A 19651-nucleotide genomic window follows, 5' to 3' on the forward strand; every position below is an offset into this window, starting at 1 on the left:
TTTTTCTTTCTTTCATTTACAAAAAAATCACTCATTACTTTCTTCAAGTCTAATTTTTGTGCAGTTTCATACTCAATTGAAAAATATACCAGTTCAACCAGTGTTGTTTTTTTTTTATCATGGTTAATCTTAAGTATCTCATGAACTAAGTTTGGGAAAGCATTAACTCTTAGTGCAACAAAGATGTTTGGAAACATGGCAATTATAATTTTAATAACTGTTTGTGAGAGGGTTGCAACATGTTTCACAGTTCTATTGTACTGCTATCATTTGCCAAATTACTTTTATTGGTAAATTTGGAAAACCACAAAGTGTTTCAGCAGGTTTTTTTAGCTCATTTTCAATAGTCAGCAGTGCAGTATAGGAAACTAAAGAATGAGCTTTCTTCCTATGGTTTCTGAAACCTTCTATACTATTAAACAATTTGGGCTTGACATTTTGCTGGGAATTAAAGTAGTGTCTTCACAACTTTCATGTAAAAATTGGGTTTTCTTTTACAAACATGATGCACTTATGAAAGTTATCCAGTGATTTATTATGCATACTTCTGTATGTCCACAAATGCCTTTGAAAAATCTGTCATGAATACAGGACTGACAAAATAAACCTGTCGTTTCTGTAGTTGCATAAGACTAGTCACTGTTTTGAAACTTAGCACCAGACTTTTTTCAGCTAGTGTTGGAATGCATGCATAGCATGTTGGAAGTTCTTAAATCAACTGTTTCAGTTAAGACTTAAGTCACTAACTGCACGAGCACTGTGTCAGTAAAATGAACCAAAATATGTTACCATGTAACTAATACCCTGTTCTTTAGCTTTTACCAATTATCAGATCTCAGTTTTATTATAGGCTAGAAAGCATATTCACTTTCATTTTCATAAACTGCTAACATCAACAGGATAATTACTTGTGTTTTGAAGTGTAATCTTTTGTAGAAACTTCATCCCAAGTACACAATTAGCTAATCATTGTGAAATATTGAACAAATGTTATGACATCATATTAATAGCCAATTTTTTAAGAAATTCAAACCAACTCTAGCAGTTCTTTCTGTAATTAACTCTTTTGTTCTTTGATCACAGCTAACCAAGTTACATCAGTTAGCTCTACAAAATGCCCCACTCTTACCAACTCATGCTCTTGGAACTTTAACTGCTCAAGGTAACCTCTTTTTTTTTCTTGTATGATATTAGAGATATATCAGTGTTTGTTTACTCCTTGTTCTTAGCAATCCTTTTACAACTGCAAGTTTCTGCTTCTTGAAAGCTATTTTCATGAAGAAAAATTGGTGATAGAATATTTTCAAAACTGAATTTTTGGTTATGTTAATGAAACCTAAATTATGTTCCTTGAGAAACTAGTAGTACCTTTACTAGAAAGTGGCTTGTGTCTGGCCATAACAAAAATGCTTAAACTTCCTGATTTCTAATAACCATGAAACTTTCAGGGGTTCTTGGGTATACCCCAGAGGGTTTCCAAAACCCATTATTTACTCTATGTCTAATTTATACAATTTTGAAATTCCTTGCTAATTATTTAGTGCATAGTTCCCAAACTATGATCATCAAGAAACATTCAGGTGACATAGGCAAGACTCAGGTATTCAGGTCACCTAGAATTACAAGTTAAGTAATGTATTAACCCTTTCACTGTGGCTAGGGTGTATAATTCTCAGTGCATTGAGGAATATACATCCCTAGCCACAGTGAAAGGGTTAAAAATAGTTCCATGAATATGAAGCAGTTGGCTAGTAGGAGTGAATTTCTAAAGATTTTATGACAATAGACCTACAAGGTAAATGATGTAAGCCCATGCCGTCTTGTCATCCAGAAGAAGCAAAGGATATAAATGTTTTTGGTAGACCTGGTAATTTTACTAATGAACATAAATTTGTTTTGTTATCACATACTTGTAGTTCATATTTCTAAACATAACAAATTTTATAAGGATTTTTTAAAATAATTTTATGAACAAAAAATACATAAAACTAATTTATCTTCCAAAATTATACAACTCTAAATTCATAACATCATTTGGAATAATCTTTTATAAAAAAAAAATCAAATCATATTACAACCATAACAGTGGAGATATGTTTATCATACACGACCAGGTGGTTTAAGGCACTTGTAACCTGTCACACCAAACATGCTAACCCTTTCAGTCATGGGGATGTTATTATGTGATGGTCAATCCCACTATTCATTGTTAAAAGAGTAACCCAAGAGTTCACAGTGGATGGTGATAGCTAGCTGCCTTCTCTCTAATCTGGTACTGCTAAATTAGGAACAGATAGTGCAGATAGCCCTCATGTAGCTTTATGTGAAAATCAAAACAAACCAAACGAAATGTTTATCATAAAATAATTGAACCTCATCAAAAAATATGTTTATAGTATAACCTAAAATATGGCCTTAAAGTTTTTCAACTACAGAAAGTAAAAGTTTAATAAATACATATTTATTATAAAACCTACTGTTCATGTAAATGAAAATAAGAAAATGTTAAATTCTATGACTTTGTTGATGAAAAAAAAAGATTAATAATAAAATAGGTATTTTATCAACTGCTTGAAAACATTTAAATATATACTGTGCATTTTTCTCAAACTAAAATTATTACATTATATCAGTGAAGACACACAAAGCACAGCAACTCACTGTTGAACATACATTTAGACATTAATATTAATTAAAATTATTTTATTTTTACAGAACTGAACAAACGTTTCTGTTGGACCTTGACATTTTATCATCAACACCTTGCTGTATCTCATACACTTTATACAGTTTTCATTTAACCCTTACTTACTCAAGTAACCTGTAAAATTTTAAAAAATTACCAGAAGCAAATCATTGATTCTTCTGAATAAAAACATATGCTAAAATCTTGCAATTTCTTGCCAAGGAATAAGAGGATTATGGATAGAAATTTTTCTTTTTTAAATTTAAAGTCAGGGTTTAACTGCTTGTGTGATATAGTTTAAGTCTTAAGTTTCCATTATGTATCTGTGCTAATAACTTTCTTTTCATTATATATTAAATGTAGACATGAATAAGAAACTGGAACTGTATGCTGATGCAGGGTTGCTTATGTCACCAGCTCTAGCTTCACTTGCAGCACATGGCAGTCTACGTCCAGGTACTTCTGCCACTCCCAACATCATCGCACCTGGAACTGTAACAGAAATGAATATTCCAAATGATCTGATTGGCTGTGTTATTGGCAAAGGTGGAGCTAAAATCAATGAAATTAGGTAAACGTTGTTGTACTTTATTGGACTTAAGAATCAACAAAGGTGAAAATCACATGGTTTTTACAAGTTTTTATGTATTACATATATTTTGAACATGATTAGTAAATGTAAAAGTGTGAGGTTTGCTGATGAGTAGGGGTATAATTCTCAAAACTCAAAATGTCTCCCCCCTCAAACACTGAGCATGTAATTTTTTTTCACATATTTCATCAAAATATTTAAAGCTAGTGCTGAATGCCTGTTTTTTATTACAATGAAAAGATTTAAAAGATATATACTTTTATATGAAATTGATTGTTTTAAGCTTTAGTATATAGGTAGGTCAAAGTGCACATGTCATTAATGTACTTTATTATCAATACATGTCATTTAACTTCATATCAGAATGAAGTGTTTGACGTTAATTTTTGTATTATCTCTGCTTTAATTTCTTCATTTCAAGAGGATATATTTAAATAAGTTCTCAAGCTTTACTTCTGTGTAACAAATAACACTTCTTTGTTCTAAGTTGCTCATTTTAGGTTATTTCTACTCCTGTTTCAGCTTTTGAGTTTTAATACCAATTACATTATTATGGTATTGATATTGCTAACACATAATCTAAATTTATAGCCTCTGTTAGATATAAGTGAGTGTTTCATTTAAATGTAATATGAGAGTTATGATTTAGGTAGGTGTAATTCATGAGTGTTAAATTTAGTATTTTTAGAAGTGATAGTTGTGTCAAATTTGTGTACATAACTGTTTACGAATCATTATTTGCATAGTTCAGCTGTTGTCAGTTGATGTCATATTACTCAAACTTACTGAATGTTTCTCTGAATGTTGCTTTAAGTGGGTATTGCTACATCATAGTGTCTTGTAGTTTGTAGGAAGTTCTAGGCCTAATGTAGGTGACCAAATTAGTGCAAGAAACTGAAGTTGATGAAGGTAAAAGCGGTAAAAAGAAAAAGAAACTGTATGATTGTGAGATTAGTCATAAAGAACATAAAGTGTTGATTTTAAATTGAATGTCACAGTCTTGTTTTGAAACAAAAGAGGAGAGGAGAATAAGTTGTCTTGTCAAAGTATGTTCTGAAGTAATTGAACCTGTCTGTATGAACTCTGACAGAAAGAGACAATTATTTAAATGTGGATACTTATGTGATATCTAATAGTGTTATGATTTTTTGTACATATGTTTGACTTGTTTTGAATACATTATTTTAAAACAAGTGGATTGTGATACGTCTTTGTGTTTTTGAAACTTACTGTCAATAACTCACAGACACCTACTGTAAATAATGCAGTCTCATAAAAATGTGACAGATTCCAATCTTGATGCTTTAGTGAAATTTAAACCAAATAGTCAAAACCTTATGTCATGCATTCCAATATCATCCTGTTTTTCAAAAAAAGTCACTAATGCTTCCTTTCAATCGCTGCCACACCACTTGTAAAAAGAAAAGATTTTAATTTAGTGAATTTCTCAAGACTAACTCTTTCTGATGACATATTTTAAATTATTTGTTCTATAGTTTCATTTTTTGCTATTGCTAAGGCACTTTGACCAAATAGAGGAATTATTTTAAACCACTTATAGCTTAATTAGAAAACTCAGTTAAATTGTAATAGTTATCAGAGATTATATTCTTTGTGTATTATACTTTGTTTTCTGAATTGAATATATGAAATAAATAATGTACTAATAAAAACCTCATCAAAAATTATGGTTAATTTTTTATCAAGATCTTGACTGCAAAAACATTGTTTTTATGTATTTTTATTCATTGTTTTAAAAGTAACTAATATTTAAAAATTAGAAACTTATTAGATAACTTATTGTTTTATTGACTGGTTTAGTAATTACATACAATTTGAAGAGCAATAAAACAATATAATTAAATGGAAGCACTTGTGAAATGGTTATAGGAGTGAAACTTTTAGGGTAAATAACTGTAATTATCTGTTACAATATGCAGTAATTGTAAAAAGAAAAAAAATTATAATTTATATATATGTTATATTTTTATATGGTGGTTACAAAATCAGTCAAATGAACCAAGCCTATATACAGGGACGTTTTATTGGAAAAACCTTTGATATTCATATAGGAGATTTTAGAAGTCATGTAAATGAAGTATATAAAACTTTAAGAATAAAATATATTTTATTTTTCACACGAAATTCATCTTGCACTTGGCAAATTGAGTAAAGGCTTTATAAATTTTTAGAGAAAATGTGTGATACAAATACTTAATTAGAATTTTTTTTTTAAGTGCAACAAATTTTTAATGTTCTTTAAAAAGGTCTGTTAACATTTGTGATGATATACTTAATAAAGTAAGTTATACTGTGTATAGTTTCATTGCTACATATTTAGAATTACTTAATCTATATACAGAGGGTTAAATATCTGTTTAGATTATGCAGGTCAGTTATATAGTTAGTTATACAGACATTCCTTTATGTATACAATAATTGAATTTTTTTCTTTTGATAAAAGTAGTTGTGTGAAATGTTTATTTTGCGATTTATATATTACTTTATTTTATAGGCAGCTCTCTGGGGCCACTATAAAGATCTCTAACTCAGATGAAAGTTCCAAAGACAGAACTGTGTCAATATCTGGAACACCTGAAGCCATTAACTTAGCACAATACTTGATCAATACAAGGTAGGACAATTGTCTGTTTTATTAATACACAGTGAAAGGTAAGGTCTTGCTTAAATGTTTGTGTTGGTTGAAACCTACAGAGCTTCTATTGATATTTGAATTTCTGTTTTGTCTTCTTTTGAATGGAAATTGTTTTATATACATTTAACTTTTTGGAAAAATATCATCCCAGTTTATCAAATATCATCCAAATAATCCAAAGTGTTGTTAATTAATAATTCAAGTCTTCAGACAACAGGAATGTTAAATGAAAAACCTCCATTAACACATAACTTGCATTAATGTGAAAACAAAAATAAATAAGTAACAGAACTACATAAATTTGATAACTTTACAAGTTCTAAGCTGGGTAGCAATATGATTGGCAAACCTCAATTCTCTAGCAAACAATGATTATACCCATTTCTAGATTTATTTTAGGTTTCTGTAGAAATTAACACATTAATATATTATCTGAGGAATTTCGTAAATCTGGAATAACTACCATAACAAAAATTGCATCACTATGAACCATCTTTCCTTATAAACACATGAAATGAAGACTGGCTAACAGTGCAGTAAGCTTTGGCACTGTTGATATAAGATGTAATTATGTATTATTTAAACCCAATAAAATAGTAGTACTCACACTGTTGTTTACTTCCTCTCTTTTTTTACAGTTGGGGCTACTTTTATGAATACATATAACTAGTCTCCTGACCTTTGATTTTTATGAAACCAAAAGGAACTTGTTAATTTACTGTAAATGTACTTCAGATTTGATTTTTTTACAGTAATTTTTACACTTTTGTTTATAATTTTAACATCATGGAATATTATGTAAGTATCAGAATAAGCCAGGCATAGGCAGTGTATGAGTCTTTCATTTTAGTAATCTTTACTGTCACCCATGGGTGGTTACAAAATAGAAAAGAATCAGTTCATGCTCTTGAAGAAATGTACTCTCCTCAATGAAACACCCATATACCATTTTTTATTATCTCTATCTTCTCTCAACATATACTATACAATATTTTTAAGCTGGAAATAATAATGCCAAATAAGGGAGCAAACACACAAAGTATGATTGTGTTATAATATATTTTTTATTTAATAACAACATTTTAAGTTCTAGTTGTAATATATTAGTAATTAATAGATTTAATGTATTTAATTCAATAATTTTACTTACAGTAAAGTTTCATCCTGTGATAATTTTGCAGCTCTAACTGAAACTTTTCAAAACACTAAAATAAATAAATTTTCATCATACAATATTTTTTATATTGTTATTCTTTATACATTACTCTTTAAATACATGCATTAATTTTGGTTCTTTAGAATGATGTTTTAAAGAATTTATAATTGGTAATGGCTTAGACTTTTAATACATGTATTTAATAATGAACCTTTTTTAAAGACAATTTTTTACCAAGCTAGACAACACCCAGGCTTGGAATGTGGGTTTCTAGTTTGAAAGTCAAAATAAAGGAACATGAATTTATTTAAACTAGCAGGTATTATATGTTTGTTATGTCAATGTTTATTAAAATACCATAGTTTTCCTAGCAGTATTGGTTTATGACTTTCATCCTTCCTTTGATGTAAAACTAACACCAACATTTCTAACATAAGTTATTAAAGAAGGCACAAAACCACTTCTCTCTTCATGTATGCAATATGGGCCCAAGGCCATGGTAAGCTGAAATTTAAGGTAGTAGCCATCATAGTATGACAGCATATGTTAAGTGTAGCATTTAACATCATATTATAAATCTTAAAATACTCTTGCTAATAGAACATGAAAACATTTTTCTTTTATAAACCAATCTATTTCATCCATTTGTATTTTGAAAACATCATCAGTAACTTATTTTTTTCTAGTTAGATGGTTTTGCTGCCACCTTCAAGATCTCCAGCTCAGATGAAAGTTTCAAAAACAGAATTGTGTAGTAAATGAATTTTTAATATTATATTTTCTTTCATAGATTTTTCATATGACGAATTTGGAATATTAATCCATAATTTATGAGAGATTAATAGTTAGCAGTGGCTCAGACTTATGGATTAATCTTGATTTTTTTCAGAATGCTATGTTAGTATAGGAAACAAACATACAACATACCATTAGATTATGAATATTTACATGTTTCATGTAATGTCAACAAGTAAAAATGAAAATTAAATAAAAATCTCATGCATTCTGTGATGACGAGAAAACCCACTTGTAGAGAATATATATATGTTAAAACAGCTGGTATGGTTAGAGAAAGCACTATGTAGAGGAGCAAACAACGTTTCGACCTACTTGATGATGATCGAAGTAGGTCGAAACGTTGTTTGCTCCTCTACATAAAGCCTTCTCTACCCATACCAGTCGTTTTTATGTATATATTAATTTCATGCATTGTCTCTTTTAGTTAAAAAAAAAAGTTGTGCAAAAATTTTTATGGTAAACAGTGTATCAAATTGTAGTGCTTCTTTTACTGCAAATTAATTATCATGTTTTTGGTGATAATAGGGATAACAAATAAGTGTTGAGTCAGGGTAATAATAATAATGAAAACACCATAACCAACTGTGCACAGATCCAATTATTGGGCATGGGTGAGGGCCAGAGTATGCAAGTCATGACTTTCTTCAGAATGTCATTCAGCATAGTATTGTTTACATAGTTACACATAGTAAACTTAAACATATATTCAATATTCTATCTTCAATGTAAGATCAATCCAGTGGATCAGTGCTACGTTATATTTGGATAGCATAAAGATAATGTATCTTGCTTTTCTCACTGCATCATTTCACACTAATATAAGTAGAAGATCTTAATATGTTTTCCAGATGACAATCCCATCTGGTAATAATGTATTAAATATTTTAAAAGGTTTTGAAATCATATGTAAAATTGGCCGACTTATTTGTATGTTTGTTTTTTAATAAAGGTCATGATCGTCTGCAGGTGAAAAGAATTGAAAAATGATATGTGTGAAAAGTTAAATTGTTTTGTCCATGCAAAAACACTGGATTAATGTGTGAATCTATGCATTACAGTCAACCTAAACATTTGAAATTACATGCATGCATAGTAGATGTAAAGTGGATGTATTGCAGTAGTTCAGTGTATGTATATTCAGTTTAATTTAATACTCATACACTAAGTCAGTTATGAGAAAATATAAAGAACATATCAGTTACAAATATGAACCAAATGATTTAGCATTATGTAATTCATTTATAGTTTCAGTCCATGATAATGTAATCTGAACAAACATAAGAGAAAAAAATCTTAAACTTAATAACAAAAATAATAGATAAATCCAATGCCCACCCCTCTCAGTTAGTTGTTTTTTACATTATCTCATGACTGTGTGGTTAAGATGCTTGACTCGCAATCTGTGGGTTGCAGGTTCTAATACCCATCATCAGGCATGTTTGACCTTTCAGTCCTGGGAGCGTTATACTGTGAAAGTCAGCCTTATTATTTATTAGTTAAATAATAGCCCAAGAGTTGGTGGTGGATGGTGCTGACTATTTGCCTTCACTCTAGTCTATCACTGCTAAATTACGGATGGGTAGTGCAGATACCCCCCACGTAGAGTTGCACAAAATTCGAACCAAATCATGTTATCACTTCTATAACATAACTGTTTTCATTATTAAATTCATTCTCATAACCTATCATATTGTTACTTTTTTTTTCAAGTTATCATATTCACTGCTTTCAGTTAGAGTAATTGGGTACTATATTTCACTCCATTACAAGAGTATTCTTTTAAACAGATTTTATCAATAATGAATTTAATTTTATTAATGGTATAATAATATGTTATACATTTTCATTAGGTTCCTTATAGTTGATTGGTCCTTATAATACAAAATTACTGTTCAGTATATGATTTAGTGTGTGATTTGTGCACCTAAAAATATTACCGTGCTTCTCAATCTTTTATATTTATCACACACACAACAGCAACGGTTAATAGAAACTCAAACAGTGAATGCACAATACTACTCATAAACTCAAATTGAGGTTTGAAAAATAAAACTCACTGACAGTTTGGCATATCATATCACGCAAAATTCATAATTTCATGAGAGCAGAAGTTTCTTTGCAATCCTGCCTGTTCTATAGCTTGCCTTGACCAAGAAATGAGTACACCTGGAAGTTGTTAGTATCATAACTAGGTATTCTGTTGCTCAACTCACTTGCATTTGAACACATAGGTACTATCTCACCCAACTGCTTGACTAGGTCTGGTAAAGTTACTCAATGTAAGTTGTACTTCAGTACTATAGTTTTGATAAATAATTTTCTTGCTTTGAATTCAGTGTTATCACAGTTTTAATGAAAAACATCATTCTGACCACAGACATAAAATAAATCTGGCAAATTCCAAACTCTCAAACAGAGGATGATGGTTAAAACATGTCATAAGTACATATTTTTTTAAAATTCTCACATCCCTGTATATAACTTCTAGCAATTTAAATAACACCACAATGAACCATTATCCCACCAGAGGACCAGTCACCTCTGGAAGGGCTATACAAACTTAATGACATTGTCAAAGTAACAGTATCCTAGGTCAGGATAGAACATTACAAATTAAACACTAAGTTTATATGGCTTGGATATTTAGGAAACAAAATATCAGTTTAATGTTTATTTAGTAGTTATTTTACAATTTTGTGAGCTGAAATTGGTGTCTATAGATTCTCACGACTTAAATTAAGAACTTTATGTTTTATTTTTATTGAAAACCTTGACATTCCCTAAATTACTTTTATTTGATGAATTATACCTATGGCTGTAGGGCACAATGTAACATGAAAAATAACTAAAGAATGGAGATAAAATTACCTTGGGCCTAGTAAATAACATAATTTTCTTCATTTAAATTACGAACTTCATTATTTGCTTTCTACAAAAGTGTTATATATTCATTCATAATTGAATAAAACATTTACACTGCATTACTTACAGGAAGAGAAATTTTGTGGAAGTGAGAGGGTTCTTTTTGTATCACAGCTCAAATAGTCACACTGTAAGATTCTTGTTGTTTAAGGTTTCTGTTTTCACTGAATTGAAATGTCTGTTGATAAAAATTGCAAGTTATCCATTTATTATCTTATGCTTTAATTTCATGAAGAGTAAACAATTATCCTTCATGATTAAGTGAATAAAATTTAAATAAATCATTTTTTGAACTATTTGATATCAGTTACAAACAATTGCTGAGCTGATGGATAATGTCATAGTTGCTACTGTTGCTCAATTGGGATACAGATTTTGAGGAACAAACAGTTCCATCCATTTCATTTTCAAAATTCAATTAGTTTGCATCTACAACATATTCTACTATTATTCAGGTAATGGTACAATAACACCATTAAAGATGTATATTGGAAATTAATATGGATCTTGCTTTAAAAAAAAAAAAAAAAAGATTATGAATGTGTTAAGATTCACAGTTTGTGTTAATGTTGAGTAGTCTAACAAATATTATGTTTTTATAAACTTGTTTTATGTTACTTACCCATTTAGCCTTTTATTCTTTTTTTTTTGCTATTATTATTGTACCCTAAAAATCCATACAGTCTAATCCATATTTTTGTGTTTTTTTTTGTTTTCTTTCCCATTTCTGTCTGCAGCATGGAACTGCATAAGAACCTGACCCTTGACCCGAACTCGCTCCCTGCCTCATCACACACTGTGGCTTCTACCACCCCAAGTCCCTTGGCTATATCCCTCAGTCAGCTGGTCAAGCCAAGTCCTCTGGCTCTAGGCCTCACTGCTGCTACTGCTGCCTATACTCCCACCACCTCTGTTCTCTTTGCTGATCTCAACAACCTCACATCTCAGACTCGCAAAACTCTCACCACCAAAATACGTACCAGTACATCCCATAATGGGAGTAAGAAGTCAGAGCGGAATAAGTTTTCACCATACTAGATGATAGTGGGTGACAGTCACACCGTGTAAGAATGTGTAACATGATAGTATATGATAAAGCAACTGACTGATAGTAAATAGCCCTTTAATGGTGTGACTGACACCTGTAGTAGTGAATCACAGACCTCAATATTTGTAACTGGAGAGTATGTATAGAATGGTATAGACTTCTACAAAAAGAACTTTTAGGATATTGTTGTGGAACCTTATGTAATAGTTGTCTGTGTCTTTTTCTTTATTTATCAAAGAAGAAAACACAGTGAGGGCTTTATAATCATGTTTCATGGGTTAATATTTTTTCAAACTCTTATCTTTGCTTACAATATTATTTCTGTTATTTTTTCTGTCTGTCATCCTTTAAGTTGAACATTGTATATTACTAAGTGGTCTGTTTACACGGTGTTTTGAATGTTTGGATAGCACTCTTTGACTAAGAAAGTTCAGGTTGCAGTTTTATATGTAGTTATACCTCTAAGTTGTTTTTTTTTCATTGCTGTTGTTTACTGAGTCAGTAATCCTTTAGGTGTGTGTTCTGCTGATTGTACTGAATCCAAAAGACAAATTTTGTATCATTTAACATTATGTTGTTTCGTTTGTAAAAGAGTGAGTCAGTTTTTAGCCATGATTTTTATATTATGCTTTTCAAATAAGAGCTCTGAGACAAACATTGTTTCCATTAAGTTTATATTGATTGTAAATTAGTCCAAATAATGAAATATGTAGCTATAAGAATATTATAGGTTTTTCTTTACCCTTTTAAATAGTGACTGTGCACAACAAACTTGTCTTGTAATTAATTTGGAATTTTTTCAACATTTATCTAGAAAGTTATTTTAAGTGATTTTCTCAGTTCCTAAAATTTTTTTTGTGGTTTGCATAATTAATAAAGATATTTCTAAATACATTAACACTCTTGATATGAATGGTTAGACTTAAATAATGAATGAAAAATCATCAAATTTCATACAAATATTTGAATTGGCATCACTAAAGAAGTATTTGTTATTTTAAGTAATTAAAATATGCTAAATATTTTCAAATAATAAGTGAAGTTACTACTGTAAGGTTTTTCAAAAGAATTTTCTATATATATATATATATATACACACACACACACACACTCAGAGAGAAAGAAAATATGTTTTTTATGTATGAGATTTTTCAGTAATCTTTAATTATGCCTGTACTAATCTATTGTATAGATTTATTTTCATTATGGTACTTTATGCTTCTACAAGTTAGACATGTAAAATAATGTTATTCTAAATAGCATTCATGACTTTTATATAATCTTACTACAGTAATACATAACTACAATTAGTTTGTATAACTGACATTTGTTACTATTGTTTATTTAATACATTAGCATTCATGTATTTTATTTAGTAACATATTATTGCATGGCTTATATGTAATTTAAAATTTTATCAGTGAAAAAAACTTAAGCATCCTTCCCTTTATTCCTTTAACTGTAAGGTATGTTTTTTTACAATTTCTTAATTGAACTAATATATTTTATAGACTTGTCCTTCAATATATTGAAAAAGTCAGATATAAACAAGTAATTACATTTTTCTATTATTCAATACACTTTTGTTGTATTTGTAATTTTCTGTAACCTTCAGTATCGTTTCAATATAGTCGTGTATTTTTGTTAGTGAGGTTGATGTTGTCTTTACATTGTGTATGAATACCTCATAATAAAGTAACTGTCAGTAAGTTAATTGCAAACATTTTTGCACATTGTCATTCCATAGTTTTATAACTAAAGCTGAGTGATATAAGAACACAGTTTTTGGTCACTGAAAATAAATTAAGTATTTAGTGTTGTTATTGGTTGTTTGTTTAAATTTTTTTTGTTGTTATGAGAAGCAAGTATACAATGGAATTTACCTGTTTGAAAATTCTTCCAAATCTAGTGTTTTAAATGTTGTAGAGATGTGTACGTAATCCTTTACTACTTAAAACTGAGAAAGGAGAAGAGAAGATATTATGATTTAAATTGTTTACACAGATAGACATTTTGTATATAATAAATGACATTTACTGGACTGATATAGCACATTACCTAGAGAAGTAGGTTGGATATACATAAATACTGTTATTGTAGAATAACTGCATTTAAATAATTAATTGAATACTAATCTATAAATATTTAATGTAAGAGAAAAAAATATAATTAAAAACAGGGTTCTGTTTACTATCATAAGCTGACTTGTCCAATCATGAGATGATAAAAAATTATGTAAATTGCTTAGAGCATTTCCAAGTTGGGAAATACAATTATATAGTGATATGAAATTGCAAATATTCCTAATAAATTTTTGTTGTAATTTAACTTCAAGAATTCTGTAAAATTAGTGTTTGTTCAGTAGGGTTAAAAGTTTTTAAAATGTATTATACTATCACGAGAAGAAAAAGCAGTAATCTGTTTTGGAAGTTGAGTTATATCTCTTTTTAGCTTTTCTCATATAATATTAAAAAATCAGATTGTACAAGGTAAAAAAGTTGTTGAAAAACACAACTTTTTTTTGTCAAACTTTGAAGTAATTTATTTCAAAGTAAAATTATTAAATAAGCAATATTGTAGTCTTTCATTACAGTACTAGAAAGCATTGGATTGTAATTTATGGTATATTATTGTGGATTTGGAGCTCAGTATTATTTTTGTTGTGAAGTTCTGTACACCTCTACTTGTGTATTAGATTAAATGTATTTTGTTTAATTGAAATGTTGGTTTCAATGAATGACAGAATTTAGTTGTTTTATTTTTTGTGATAAAGCCTATATGTGAAAATTGTTAGATCAGCAAGATAATTTAAAAAAAGTAGTTTGAAATTGTGTATTTTTCAGAATTTTTCTTAGAAGTGATACAGTGTTTTCCAGTTTCTACTAGTGTTTTGTAATTGGACACATTTTTAATTGAATTATCTTGGATGGGCTGTTCAATACAAATATAAATTATCTATTGTAGAAGGGGAGAGTTTGTTAAAAAGTGTATGTCTTTTTGCTTATTATGTGTTGGAGTGGTCCAATAAAGCTTATCATTGAAATGATGACTTGTATGACTTAATTTAAATTCTCCCCATCACATGCAAAAAAATAGAGCAATACTCTTCTTTTTGATGAGTTAAATTTATGGTAGCAGTAAAGTAATAGATTTGATTCACATTACATGTTGGTCAAAAGATATTTTTAATTAGATATTATGACTGGACAAAATACAATTTAAATATATTGGAATGGAAAAAAAATATCAAATGTGTGACCTACAGTGTTTTAATCAGAAGAGCTAAAGTATGTTCCAGGTAATATTTTTTTTAATCCCACCTAGCTTTCTGAGTAAGAAAGAGACCACAACATACTTACATGCAACTTACATTCAGATATGCAGTATGAAACTTTCATAATTGTATCTCTTTCATGTGTAGAAAGTATTTCAATATTAAGGCAATATTTTCTGTATACAATGTGTAGAAAGTAAATTACAATGGTTTTGTGTACTTTGTTTACTTAAAATATTAGCTTCTTTTTAGGAAAATGAGCTAGAAACTTTTCTGTAAGCATTTAAAAACTTTATTATTTTAAACATGAATGACTTAAATGCATTTGTAACAATAAGTACAGAATGGTTTTGCACATGTAATAAATTTTAAATATTGCTGGGTTTGAAATGTCAGTTTGGGCATGTTTTCTGTAAATGGTCATATGTATTTCACTGGGTACCTTTCATAATGTAATAAAAACTGATGAGTATTTAAAAAAAACTAGTGTCGTATACAAATACATTTGGTGCATTGTATAGTTTTTCTAAATTACCAAAATGAGTTAAAATAATGATGAATGATATCTGAAGACATTTGGAATGCTGAATACTAATATTTTTATGTCCTTTAGGTAAGATATGCTGTTTTCTTTCTTTGTACTTACTTTTATTAATAGTAATGATTTGAATATCTAATATATTTAGTTTTAGTTTCATATGTTCTTTATACAGATTGCTTCCATTATTAGCTGATTATATGTATTTATGACTGACTTGAATCTCCTAAACTGGCTGAACCTCACAAGATATTATTGGGTTTACAGCAGCAGATATTGTTAACAGTAAGGATACCCAACTAATGAAGCACTACATTCTAGTGCTTGTAAGAAATACATAAAAGAAACTTATATTTAATCACCTATACTGATGACGAGATTAATTTTCAGTTGATCTCTTAAGTATATAGTTTACTCTGATAGGAAGTTATTGTTATTTTATATACATAACAGTGGCTTACTCTGTTTGGAAGTTATTTTTTATATATAACAATAGGTTACTGTGATAGGAAGTTACACTGCTATAAATGATAATCTAATTTAATCTTTAACTTTTGTAACCACATTCAATTTCTTTCACCTAGTAAATGTATTTCTATCATTTTCATTGTTCTGTTGCTTTGCTTAAGTGTGTTTTCTTATAGCAAAGCCATGTTGGGCTATCTGCTGAGCCCACCGAGGGGAATCGAACCCCTGATTTTAGCATTGTAAATCCGTAGACATACCGCTGTACTAGCAAGGGGCTGCTTTGCTTAAGTTCCATAGCTATCACCATCCTCATCTTTCAATGAACATGTTATGGGTGTTATTGTGATTTTTTTTTGCTTTGCTTTTTTAGTTCAGTACTTTCCTTGCACTTAAAAGGCATTGTAAGAATATTTGTATTCATGCTGTTTTGTCTCAAGCCTATATATCTTGTATCTAGTTTATTAGAAGACATCTGTGAAATATTGTCCTTCATGAAACATGGAAATATAAGATTTTACTAATAGTAATTATGTAGCTTAAGAACATTTTTGTATTAAGAAATATAAAATATGGCTCATATGATTCAAGTACACTTTAAAACCATTTCACTGAGATTACAAGAGACCACAATAACTGTTTTTTTCATTTACCTCCCATATTAGAAGTCTTTTTATTAAATTATTTTTCTCATAATTCACTATCACTGTAGGGTGCAATTTGTTCTACCAATATTAGCAATCATTGTAAATTTTTCATTTGTACTGGTCATTACTTCCCACATTTTTTCACCTATAATGTTATTAAACCATTGACAGTTATTTCCCTTATCTCACTAACTATTATATTAGTTTTTGAGCTTCCTACAGTGCTCTCTCAGTAACTCAGTAGTAAGTCTGAAGGTTTATAATGCTACAAACTACACACTGATAGCCCATCGTGTTAGTTCGTGTTGAAATACTACAAGCAAAAAATGCCTCCTATGTAGAAAGACATTTTACTACTGTAATATTCAGATCACATAATCATATCCCTGCATCCCTCAGATTATTAAACTATTGTACAGCTGGTTGTTACATGATTTTGTATCATACATTATATCTCAAGCAACATCTCATATTTCCCTTATAGTACAAGACTGATGCAAAACGTTTTCCTCCTTGTACATGATGATTGTTAACCACATTTTGTATTCTTTCATGAAATCATTGTAAATCTTGATATATTATTCTCATGTTTTATGATAACTATGGTCCTTGTCTTGTGTCTATTATTTTATGTGTGTAAGACTACTGAAAAACAATTTGTTCTTATATTACATAATCAGTGTATCCAACATATGGAAAGGGTTGTGGAAAGATAGTTGTGTATTTCAGTGAGTGCAAATAATTAAAGAGCAGTCTAGTTCTTTGTACTCATTATGTTACACAACTTTCTTATTATATAAACTATTACTTATTAAATTGTTTACTTGCTAACTTACTGCTCTTACTTTCTAGCATTCAGAATGCTCAGCTTCCATTCATTTGGAGAAACATGGCTTCCATTCCAATGAAATAAGAAACAGTTTAAACGTTTTCCTAAATCACTTGGATTGTTAATTCTATCATAGTAAGTATTTTAATTTGTAATGGTTAATTACAGTAAAACAAAAAGTAGTTGTTGTTATATTCCATTATAATATTTAACACTCATTTGTCTTAAAGAACTGGTAAATAACAGTATTAGGGTTAATTAGGACTTAGTGCTGTAAGTATTACAAACATTAGGTTAGACTTAGCATGTGCAACATGACTTTACTTACAATTTAGATAATTGGAAAGTTATAAAAATGGCCAAATGTATTACTACCTAAATATTCTTTAAAGATTAGTTATTTGGCACTTTCTATTTTATAAATAAGCTTCATTACTTTAGTGAGAAAATAAGGTAATGGTAAAATAGGTTTAATAGCATTGTCAATTGACTACTTGTTTGTAGCATTAATTACATATTTGCAGGCTACAATAGTTAGGAGTAGCATAGATGTTAAGTGCTTATAGTTTGTAAAGAGTGAGTTTTATGAGAGAACTTGGAACTGGCATGCAAGTTTAAGAAATCTAGTAGTGAAAGTGTGTAATTTGTATGTAGAGAGAGTTTGTAGTTAGGCTATTGTAAGCAGAGTAGAAGTGTGAACTGTGGGAAATGGCAGAAGATTTCAAAAGGAACTTGAACTTTTCCATACAAAGGCTACAGTAGCTAATAATGACTTTTAGGGAATTAAAGATACTGGGAATAGAGTAGTGCTGGATTTAATTTTATTGAAAAAGTTCTGATAAGTAACAGACATCAGCCTTTAGAGTATGCAAAACTGTCTGTTCAAACTATTCAAAATGAACTTCCTTCCAGCAAATGGATAGTTTGATATTGAGTTTCATTCATTTCTAGCCAGTTAAACCACCTTTTATTCACTTCTAGTTACACTTAACTAATTGTTAACTACCCTGTTATCAAATTTCACTACAAATTACCAAATATAAGGATCTTGTGTAATTCCCCTTTATCAATATGTGGATGTCTCCAGCTGCTTCTTTTAAAGCTGCCTGAGGCCCGGCATGACCAGGTGGTTACAACACGCAACTCACAATCTAAGAGCCGTGGGTTCAAATATCCATCACATCACACATGCTCGCCTTTTCATCCATGAGAGCATTATAATGTGATGGTCAATCCCACTATTCATTGATAAAAGAGTAGCCCTAGAATTAGCAGTGAGTGGTGATGACTAGTTGCATTCCCTCTAGTCTTACACTGGTAAATTAGGGATGGCTAATGGAGATAGCCCATGTGTAGCTTTGTGCAAAATTAAAAAACAAACAATTAAAGCTGCCAATCAGATAATATGCTTCCTATGTCAGCATTTTTTTCAAAGACTAGATTAAGATTAACAAAACATTTTTCTCAGAACAATCAATAAATATATTTGAATCACATATTTTTGATTTACATAAATAGCTATTGTTATGTATTTATTATAACCACTCTTGTCCTTCAAGGTATTCAACACAACCAATATATTATTATAACCATTCAAGGTTAGTTAAATGTGGGCTGTTTTATGAATACAAGATCACAGCATACTACATACAGGACAACCTTTCCACCCTACCACCATAATCAAGGTTGACATTTTTTTCATTTGGTTTAAGAAAATGAAATGAATATCATTTGGACAGCATAAGCCTTGGTTTAACAGGGTTTATCATTTCATTCTTTACATATGTTGTTTGCAGTAAAAGTAAAGTACTTATTACCTATCAGTTCGTTAGAGAGAGGGGAGCCTTAATTGTCTTGGGGGGGTTGCACTAAAAAAGGTCACAAACTCCTGTTTTATGTGATGAAATAGAGTAGAAATTATTCACATGGATATCATAAGATTGGTTCTCTTATGAACAAGAAATGGCTACTATTTATATACATATTATTAATGTTCTATACTACTTTTCTTTGGTCCCAGTGCAGGTCATAAGGTCAAAA

The 19651-nt window shown here is 29.6% G+C and overlaps 1 protein-coding gene and 1 long non-coding RNA gene across 21 annotated transcripts in view; one reads left to right on the forward strand and one right to left on the reverse strand.

The window, feature by feature from the left end:
- The window catches only part of LOC143225071 (poly(rC)-binding protein 3-like), a 334733-nt gene that overhangs the window by 306826 nt on the left and 8256 nt on the right, over positions 1-19651 (forward strand). For 11 of the 20 annotated variants that reach the window (XM_076453776.1, XM_076453783.1, XM_076453784.1 and 8 more), the window contains 4 exons: positions 1084-1162; positions 3050-3257; positions 5794-5913; positions 11548-14901. In XM_076453776.1, the coding sequence (XP_076309891.1) occupies positions 1084-1162; positions 3050-3257; positions 5794-5913; positions 11548-11848 (708 nt within the window). In that variant the 3' untranslated portion in view covers positions 11849-14901. Of the gene's footprint in view, positions 1-1083; positions 1163-3049; positions 3258-5793; positions 5914-7776; positions 7885-11547; positions 14902-17634; positions 17747-19651 lie in introns of those variants that run through there. The other 9 variants (XR_013013597.1, XR_013013599.1, XR_013013600.1 and 6 more) reach the window with 3 other exon arrangements.
- LOC143225073 (uncharacterized) overlaps positions 1-19651 on the reverse strand; it is a 21287-nt gene continuing 1636 nt past the window's right edge. The window contains exon 2 of the long non-coding RNA XR_013013601.1: positions 1-3178. This is a non-coding gene — a long non-coding RNA (uncharacterized LOC143225073). The remainder of the gene's footprint in view (positions 3179-19651) is intronic.

The sequence above is a fragment of the Tachypleus tridentatus genome, chromosome 9 (assembly GCF_004210375.1).
Source record: "Tachypleus tridentatus isolate NWPU-2018 chromosome 9, ASM421037v1, whole genome shotgun sequence".
Taxonomy (NCBI): Eukaryota; Metazoa; Arthropoda; class Merostomata; order Xiphosura; family Limulidae; genus Tachypleus; species Tachypleus tridentatus.